The 11,088-nt window shown below is 29.5% G+C and overlaps 1 protein-coding gene across 1 annotated transcript; it reads right to left on the bottom strand.

Annotated features, from left to right (window-relative positions):
• LOC109362684 lies at window positions 1,501-3,632 on the bottom strand. Its single transcript, XM_019608655.1, has one exon. The coding sequence runs from the start codon at window positions 3,295-3,297 to the stop codon at window positions 1,747-1,749; it is 1,551 nt and encodes a 516-aa protein (XP_019464200.1). The 5' UTR covers window positions 3,298-3,632; the 3' UTR covers window positions 1,501-1,746.

Below are 11,088 nucleotides of genomic sequence, written 5' to 3'. Positions count from 1 at the left end.
TCTCATTAGTATCAATGAAAGCACATACTTTAAAAAAGAAATATGCGCCATCACAAAAAGTAATATTCAAAAGTTGTAAAATGTTTAAAAGAAATGAACAATTGAAACTGAAATGGAAATTTCATTATTTCAAAATTTTATTGTTTTACAATCTTAATGTTCGTCAGTGGATGTAAGTAAATTCAATCCAAACAGCAAAGTCATTGAAATCGAACAAAACCAAATAAAAAAGTTGGTTTTGTCCATTTCACGATTCAGTACGATTTTAAATTTGTGGCAACCTTATAGAATGGTTCGGTCTACCATTTTATATTCTTTGAAACAGCAAAACAGTACTAAATCATATAGTTAACAATTATTATTTAGCCTACAATTATTATCAAGTAATGAACTTTTGAATACTTATTATTTGCTAGAGTTTAAACTCTTTTAGCTTACAGTTATGTTTTGATATTTATGTAGTTGGATAACTTGTTCTATGAAATGTGTCATGTGTGTTAGACTATTATGAGTTATACTTATTTTGTAATTCTGATTTTTATTAAAAAAAATCATTTTCTTCAACCAACAGCTCGTGGACATGAAGTGATATGTGGGAAAGAAATTCAGTTTGGATTTTATACCATAAACAAGCATGAATGTAACTAAACTAAACATGTTATGATGCCATTAAGAATAAATCTCACTTAAAACAAAAAAGTTACATTATTAATGATACCCTTCATAACATTTACTAACGGATTGCTAACAACATTAGCAGAACTAGATTACTTACAATGATAAACTGGGACAATGTTTAAGAGGAAGAAAACAACATTCATGTAAACAAGGGATATGCAATCAGCAATAACAGCATCCCATCTTCAATCTCAAGATATGTACCACTTCATATACCTTTCATTCCTATTGATAAAAAATATAAAGTTAATATATATTTAATTCTTGTTTTATTTTTCTGACCAATAAGAAATAAAAGGAACATGGAGTAATACACATCTTAGGACAGAAGATATAGTTCCAAAAGTTAAAATGTTAGCACCAACTGCATCTTCAAATTATAACACCTATCAGGATCAGCATCAGCTGATAAAATGCAAAGAAGCATTAAAACAAAATTAAAGAAAAGACTATCTATGAGGAACGACTAATGTCTATATTGCCCCTAGAAACCAAGAATACTATAAATAAAAGAATATTTTTGTTCAGTCCCCATTGTTGATATTTTCAAACGACTGAATTAAATCCAATATGTTTTTGTAAACAATATAAACTCACCATCTAGCAATTCCAGGAAGGTCATTGTCTGAGATAACAATTTCAAGTATCAAAATCAACAGTATTCTCAAGTTACTGTCATGAACATTGAACACCAGGACAAAACTATCTTGCATCAAGAACTTTTTTACTAAAGATCCCTAGTGATTTTATTATTCCATAAATTGAAACTAACTCCATAATACTCAGACAAAATGAACAATCATAATACTTCTCACAGAAAATAATAATACACAGAAGTATCCATTTCTATGACTATACATGTAAAAGAATATACTTGTGCAACACATACAAATGATGTAAAGAGCTTATTTTATTTTCAGTTGCAACCATTACAAGTAAGGAAATGTGAAAACCAAAGGATTCTTCTCTATTGGCCTGGGAAAAGAAAACTATGAAGAAAATCTTGGGGTAACTAACAAGAAAATGAATATGAAATAGAAAATGTATAGGATTTCAACTATCAGGCAATTAAAACCATTGATGAACAAGAACTCCACTTTTTCTAAGGGAAGAGAAGAGCTGCAAGCATTGATCATATGTTTTCTCATACTTTGGACTCCTCTGCCCGGGGCAACATCTCTGCCACCTATTATAATGACACTCAAGAAAAATCTCATCAACCAAACAGATAGCCCCGGTTTCAAACAATCTCGGAATCAAATCAAATTCGGTACCCTCCACATCCATCTTCATCACAACAAAATCATTCTTCGAAACCGTGCTCTTCAACCAATTCGCAAAATCAAATCCTTGTATCTTCTCAACTTCGCTGCCACCACCAAAATCATTGCCTGATGACTTCAAAGGCTGAATCCTTCCCATTCCTCTAGCACCCTTCGCATGAACTTGCTCATGCTCACCAGGGCCATGATTAATTTCAAATGTCAATGTCTCATTCCTCACCCAAGCAGCATAAGGCAGCAGAGTTATACCCTTTTTTGTACCATACTCCTGATGAAAAGCCTTATCAGCTTCAATTGCATACACATGAAAAGTTTTGTTCTGTTTCGGATACTGTTTCCGAAACCAACTTCCAATACTAGAGCCATAGCCTCTAGCTCCAACATCAACATACACATACCTATTCTTAAAGCTAATATCAACCATTGAAGGAATGTACTTTATGTTCTTAACATTCCTCTTGAGTGTGATCCATGGTTTCAGTGGCTCCTCTTCAATTAGAGGTTCAGAATTCTTAACTAACTCTAACTTATACCCTGGAACATTGCACTTCCCATTAGAATCAGAATCAAAATCACTACCAAAATTCTCAACCATATTACTCTCTTTTTTCAAAATAATTTCTCTAATGTTAGGGATTGAAGAATCAAACCCTTCTATATTATGTAATTTCACCACTTTGCAGCAAGAATTGAACAAATCAACAAATGAATTGAGACTATAAGTATCATTTGCCTTTACATGGAATACCGCGAAACCACCGGGTCTGAGTGTCCGAACAATCTCCGAAGCGAATTTCCCCGACCGCGGCGATCTCTCGAGTCCTCCGTCACCGGAAAAGATAAAATCGAAGTAATTGTCCCCAAACGGAATCAGATGAGCTTCGCCGGATTTCACCAACGGTTTCTTCGCCTTCTTCGATATCCCGATGGCTTTTGTCACGCCGATCTCCCTCATTGCCAAGACGTCTCGGCCGGTCGGTGTCTCCACGCACAGCGATTTCGACTCCGGTGAGAGGTATCCGTCAGCGATCAAGTCATGGAACACAGAGGAGTAAAAGCGCACACCGCTGATCCAGTCCTTGCTGGTGTGAAGCTCCGGCGGAGCAGTAACACCAGTGGCGGAGGTTTTGACGGCGAGAGCGTCGGTTCCGGATCCAGCGATGGCTAAATTGAGAGTTTCCGGCACAGAGAAGAAGCAGAAGTCGCCGACATTGCAGGATTCGCCGGTGACAGTGATGACGTAAGCGAACCTAGCGATGACGATGAAAACACCGAAGAGAAGTAACCGTAACAGAACGTTACGGAGAAAGCTGGGTTTCCCTACGGCAGGTTCCATAGTAACAAACCGTGCACTTTTCACAGAAAAGAATATGGAAATAAAAAATAAAAAAATAATGAAATATTAAAAGAAAAGAAGAAGAAAAAAAGGGTTTTATTTTTTAACGGGAACAGAATCGAGCGGAAGTGTGGTTTGCGCCGATAAGAGAAGGTATTGTGATGGCAGTGATTGGGAAATAGAGAGGGAAAAGATGGACAAAACGGGAATTCATCCTTTTCTATGGAATAGTGAAGAACGAGTCCATTACTCACACGGTGTGTGACTCGGTGAGTTCGACTCTGTTATGGTTGGTTCAGTGTGCAATGGAGAGAGAGAAAATATGAAGAGGATTATAGAGAGAAAGAAGAAACGCAGCGTTGTGATCGTAATTGTACGCGGACAGAGCTGCGTAAACGAAGGAAGTGATAGGCAAAGGGTGGATTCGCAATTGGGCTCAGGTTTGTGTTAAATTACAGGAATGCCATATTAATACTTTAGGTGTATTATGACTTTGTTCCATAATGATAAGACAACTGGCGTGACGTTACTTCTAGACACCCTGAAATTGTCAGTTTCTGAAGTGTATATCCAGTCGCTGACAGAGCCTGTGTTATTTTTATATCACAATCTTTCAACAATAGGTCAAAACTGTATAGTAGTTTTGGGTATAAAAATGAAGAATCAAAGGTATATTTAAATTTCAGTTAATATATAAAAATTATATTTAAATTTAAAAATAAAGTTAATCCATTTTGGCTTTACTATTTTATAAAGCTAAAGACCAACACGATATTGTTCTACTGGTGTAATGTCTCACTGAATCCTAAGATTGAGAGTTCAATTCTTGGGAATGACACTTATTATAAGTGATAGTACAACCCTAAAACAAATTAGTTTTTTATCTAAAAAGGTGAGAAAATACATTTAGTAGTATCAAATATTTTATAAAACTAAAGGATAAGCTTTATTTCCATGAATGAAACATTTATGAACTCACAATGTAAATATTTACACATGATTAATGTATATTTTATTATTTATTTGTATTACTTTTATTTAAAAGTCAATAAAAATTAAAATGAATCATATAATGATAATATAATGTATACATCTTTTTAAGTATTTTGATAAAGAAGATTAAAGTAGGGAGAAACTTATAAATCATCTTTATGTTAATTACATTTATTAGATAATTGATATACTAATTTTGGATCAAATGTTTCATATTCAACTACATTTGTTTAGTAGTGTAAGGTTTCACTGAATTCTCAAGATTAATTCTCAAGGTTAAGAGTTCAAATACTAAAGGTGATACTTGTTGAAAATGACACTCAAAATCCCCAACAAAATTAGTTCCTTATTAAAAATGGTGACCTCAGTAATACCCAAAAAATTGTTTCTGATTATGTATCTTATCTTATTTACCCAAAAGAAATAGCACTTGATTTTCATTTTGTTAAAACATAAATTAGTTCAATCAACTTATTATATAGTATAAATTCACTGTAAGTATAAAGTGTTTATACATATCATTTCTGATATATTTATGTAAGAGTTAATTATGATAAAATATGAATGATAAATAATATAATAACGATATAAAAATTCTTATATTGATTGCATACATACTTTTCTTCGTTAAATAAATATTTATGGGAGAGTTGTATTAAAAAAATGTCTATACCCAAAATGACTATTGGGAAATAAAGTTGATAGATAGGTTAGAAGAGCTTTAGTGATATTTCCAAAAACACACTCTTATTCACATTATAGTGAAAAACAGAAAGATGGCCATTGATTATTTTTCATAAAAGAGATGTGGAAGAGGAAGATATGTGATGGATGTATAAGGGAGGATGAAGATATAAAAAGTAAGCTAAAGTGGTGCATGTAAGTAAAAACGGTAAGAATATGATTTCCTATCATGAAGGATTGTCTTACCCCTGATTTGAAACAAATAAATTATATAATATACTTCTCAAGGAAAATACAATTTTTAATCTCATTGTCATTAAAATCATTTCATGTTGGCTGGTTTAATCAGTAAACCGATAAATATGTCTCAATACTGATATCGTAGACTAATTATATTGGTCATGTAATTATACCGGTCAAAACTGAATAATAGTGGTCAAAACTGGTCATGCCGGTCGGCTTTCAATTGAATTGTACTGGTCATACCAGTCATTTTTATTTAAAATTAATTTTTTAATGGAAATAAAAAATATTGTTTTTTATTGATTTTTCAACATTAATGGTAATATATTATATATGTATATGTAATTTCACCGGTATACGGTTTAATAGTAAACTACCGGTTGAACTGTTCTATCACTATATCCGTACCCTAACCAGTTTGATGATCGATACAGTATTAATAACACTATTTTTAACACAGGAGTATAAATGCTACTATAGATTAACATTTTAATAAGAGTAAATTACACTTACACCCCCTGAGTTTTAGTGAAATTACACAAACCACCCCTCACTTTTCTAAACTTACACAAACCTCCCCTAGTTTTATACTTTCATTACACTGACCACCCCTGTATAATAAATAAGTGTAATTTTTTAAACAAAAAATGTGATAAATGTAATTAAGTTAAACAAAACATGATATATTGTGTAGACAAGTCTAAATAATATACAAATCAATATATCTTTATTATTTTTGGTTCGTTACACTACATTATAAGAGTGATTTAAACAATATTTCTTTATAATTGTTGATGCATTTTGTAACAAAATAATAATAAAGATACATTGATTTGTATATTATTTAGACTTGTCTACACAATATATCATGTTTTGTTTAACTTAATTGCATTTATCACATTTTTTGTTTAAAAGATTATACTTATTTNNTATCTTTATTATTTTTTGTTACAAAATGCATCAACAATTATAAAGAAATATTGTTTAAATCACTCTTATAATGTAGTGTAACGAACCAAAAATAATAAAGATATATTGATTTGTATATTATTTAGACTTGTCTACACAATATATCATGTTTTGTTTAACTTAATTACATTTATCACATTTTTTGTTTAAAAGATTACACTTATTTCTTATACAGGGTGGTCAGTGTAATGAAAGTACAAAACTAGGGGAGGTTTGTGTAAATTTAGAAAAGTGAGGGGTGGTTTGTGTAATTTTACTAAAACTCAGGGTGTGTCAACGTCTTTTAATAAACATATTTCTTTAGAGTTTTTTTCTTTAATGATTGGATAGGAATTAATATTTTTTTTGGATTTGGTGGTCGCTCCCAACATGTATAGCTCATTATACATTTTATTTGTGAACTATACATTAACTAAATATTTGTCATTTTTATTGATATTTTAGGAATTACTTTCTATTAAACACATTAGAGAGCCAATTACGAATTCATACATTTCTAAATTTCTAATGTATATTTTTCCCACAACCTAAATTAGATAGATATTTTATCAGGATATTATAGAGATATAATATAAAGGATGACAATGGGGTGAGGCAAGCAGAAGTATTACATAATACTCTTACATACTCATAGTGCATATAGCAAGTTTCTAATGAGGTTAAGTTTAATAATATACTCTTATATTTTGTTATGGATAATAACATATCTATGAAATAAATTTGTTCATCTGGTTATGAAATAATAAAATCTATTATATATAATCTTAAAGCAATAAAAATTATAATATACAAAATATTTAATTAAAAATACATTTGTAAGTATATGGGTACTTGTTACTAGGGGTGAGTAAGGGTTGGATAAAGTTTGTCTCCTACTCGATCTTAAATATTGATTGAATCATTTTTTGAATTTGGATTTGGCTCTAAATCTGAAGTTAACCCGATCTTAAATGTCAATCACGACAATCTTTGAACCTGAACATTGACCCACTTAAATATAATACATAATCATTTTAGATAAACTATTCTCAATATTATTTATTATTTTGGATATGTAATTTGATATATGAAATGATAAATGTATAAATATAAGTAATCATGTAGATATGATAAAAAAAATTAGAGAAACAATGATATTTTTAACCAAAGAGATGTATTGTTCTATACATAATTAAATAGAGACACATGTGAATATGATGAGTGAGTAACTATGAGACGCATCTGGGTCGGGTTATGTTTGTCCACGACCTGACCCTAAATATTGATTTGATCTAATTTTTAAACATGAACTCGACCATAGATCCAACCCTATTTGGATCCAATCATAACTGTGCCAAACTAATTAAGCAGGTTGGATCGGGTCCTACTAATGTCTATTTATTAGATTAATATAATAATCCATATCATCATCTATATTATTGTGGATAATCATTCTTAGAATTTTTGCCAATCGACAATGTACATTGCATTTTTTGTTAAATAAAATGATGTATCATCTAAGTGAAGGAGTTTTTTACAATTTTATTATTATATTATTGAGCTATATAATAATCGTACATAAATCTTATGTACTCTAGCCTAGATTTTACACCTTTCTATTATCCACCCAAAAATTAACATCTGTTTTTTAGAAGATGCGCAAATCTCTATGCGCTTGTTTAAAGAGCTACAAATGACAGTAATGCGAATCTCAATCATCATCGAAGCTGGGAATTCGTTAATGGTAAGTAATCGTTCCCCATCTGGATTTCATCATTAACATTACTGTTGTTACTTTCCTTCCTCTATCTTTGTATTTTGAAGATGTTTTATTGTTTTTATTTTCGCCTTTTCTATTACTTATTAATTAACGTAAGTAATGTGAAAATTCTGTGACCATAGGAAGAGAAAAAATATATTAATATAATATACAATAAATATATATAAATCAACACATTTATTATGTTCCTTAAGAAACATATTTTTTTCGATTGAACAAGTAAATAGGAGTAAAAGTAATATCTTCTAATTAAGAGGTCAATATTAAAATTATAAAATTTTGTAGAAGGAATATCACTCATGTTATGGGAATTTTAATACGAAAAATCAGAAAATCTGACACACAGTACTATAGGTAGATTATTTCATTTTCCAAAAATAAAAGTCAAACCGTTGAGATGGGTGAAGAGAATAATACTTATTTGTTAAATAAGACATTTTAAATCAAACTGTACATATTAATAAAAATATTCACTTTCCTTGATTTAAAAAATATTATTTAGTTTTTTATTAATAGATAATTTATTAGAAATAAAAAATACAGATAATCAAAATAAAAAATAATATGATATATAAAATATATTTAAAATATTCTATATATCTAAAAACTAATAATAATATTATATTCTTCTACTTACAAGAGAGTAATATATAATCATTTTATGATATTAATCAATTTCTTATGGGTATAAGAATTAGTAAGATGACATAAAAACATTGGGAAGTAGAAGATTGTTGAGGGAGTCACGGGTATAAAAGTGGGTCGATTCCTGTGGGCGCAGCAATATGCCGCTAAAACTGTGATTTTGATAGCCGTTACACAACTTTTTGCCGGCAACGAAATACCTGAAATGCCCTTATTCCTGTGGTCCACACAGCAAGTCGTTAGGTTCTGGCTCCAGCTTGTATTGGTCCGCAAGACGGTGCTCACAAGATGACATTGGCACATCACTCATTTCATAATGTGTTGGAAAAAATATAAAAGAGAGATAGAATATCTTAGAATGATAGTTCAATTCTCTCACATAAAAACCATATGTTATGTAAAAACAGAACTGTTCCATAATTTTATCTTATTCCATGTGTTAAGAAGTATGATTGATCAGAAAAATATTAAATAATTTTAATTTTAATTTATATAATTTTTTCAACTAATTAGGATTGATAGTATGTAGAGTAATACAAAAAGTGAGATATCAAATTTAATCTCTATAAAAACTGCTCTTCAGTCCACGAAAGTCCACTTATGATCAATACAAGTGGAATGAGGATGCACATATGTTATTTTTAAGTTTTTAAAATTCTTATTTTTAATGAAGTGTCAATTTTTTATTGGACCGGGACAGGAAAATAGGACAGGAATGGGGGCAGGTTATATGTGTCCTTACAAATGATATACTTTCTCAGATAAAAAATATTCACTAATTTCTAAATGATATAGGTAAGAAATCTTATCCTACAAAATGTGAGACTTTTTATAAGATTGGAATAGGGGACCTCATAATAATTTAAACGTTGCACCAAACTCATACTCTTAAATGAATCTATAGCTTAAAAAAATGATAAAAACATTACGGATTAGAAATTTTGAAAAATTATTTACCAACAAATTTTGTATGATCAAATGTATTTTGTCACTTTGAATAAGGACTAATCCACTTTGAGTAAGGACTAATCCTTTTCAAGTTATGTACTTTTTCCAATAAATATATTATCATGAATCGAACACTTAATATATTTTTAGCATGGAATGCAATTAGGTCTTACATGATAAATTGAAGCCTTGTTTATTCACAACATATTCATTTAATATATTCTATAGACTTGTGTAAATATTGGAATAAAAAATAACGAATTAAAAAATATGTACATTAAAAATAATAATTTATTTAAATAAATCATCTTAGTTATTGTATTTGTAAATTAATGGGTTCTGTACCCAAAAAATTGATATTTGTTCTTATAATAGTAAATGTAAGAGTAAATTAAATTTATATTTCTGCGATTTAATGAAATTATACAAGTTATTTCTTCATTTATTACATTTATACAAAATAATCATTCATAAATTGAGTACATACATTATACTGACTATGTAGGAGAGATAAGTGTAATATTTTGAACAAATAAAATATGATAAATACAATTAAGTTAAACAAAATATGATATAATGTATAGACAAATCCAAATAGTATAAGACAATACATAAGTGTAATCTTTTAGACAAAAAATATAATAAATGCAATTTAAGTTAAACAAAATATGATATAATGTATAGACAAGTCCATATAGTATAATAGTTAATATATATTCATTATTTTTTGTTCATTAAAATTTTGTATAAGAATGATTTAAATAACATCTTAGATATATTGCTGCATTATGTAATGAACTAAAAATAATCAAGATATATTGACTTTTATACTATTTGAATTTATCTCCACAATATATCATATTTTGTTTATCTTAATTGCTCTATCGTCATTTTTTGCTTAAAAAATCACAATTATCTCTCTAACAATGATAAATAATATAATATGTGCATATAAATTATGGATAGCTTGTATAAGTGTAAAAAAAAGGTAATTTATATAATTTTCCTAAAATTAAAGGAGTATAAGTATAAGTTACTCCATACGCTAATAAGAACCAAAGAAGTAATTCTAAGATTTTTATATAAAGCAATTGCATTAATAAAAGAAAGCTAAGTAAGAATCAAACCCACCAGCCAAAAACACTATGCCTTAAATAAAAAGAAATAAAATCAAGGAGTCAAAGTTATACGCCAAAATCCAAATGCTTATAATATAGTCCTGTCCTGAAATGACTTCAAACCAAGAAGCTTAAATTTAGCCATCTCTACCACAATAATGACTAAAGGGACAACACAACGCCTCCAACCTCTAAAATCAAATCATATAAACCAAACAAGATAATTCATATTAATGATATGGTTACGTTCCCAACCAAACCACTAGTTCCCTCGCGGTGAGGCTAAACAAAATACATATCCCAAAGTTTTTAGATAGAAAATGATAACATTACTATTAGTTTTTACACAATAGTTATCCCATCGTTTTAAGGTGTTTTTGAACACATGGGAGAAACGGTTTAGGGGAGGCGCAAACAAATTAACATGAACTT

The sequence above is a fragment of the Lupinus angustifolius genome, chromosome LG12, assembly GCF_001865875.1.
Source record: "Lupinus angustifolius cultivar Tanjil chromosome LG12, LupAngTanjil_v1.0, whole genome shotgun sequence".
Classification (NCBI taxonomy): Eukaryota; Viridiplantae; Streptophyta; class Magnoliopsida; order Fabales; family Fabaceae; genus Lupinus; species Lupinus angustifolius.
The sequence above is the reverse complement of the archived record's forward strand: the minus strand, read 5'-3'. Positions and strand labels throughout refer to the sequence as shown.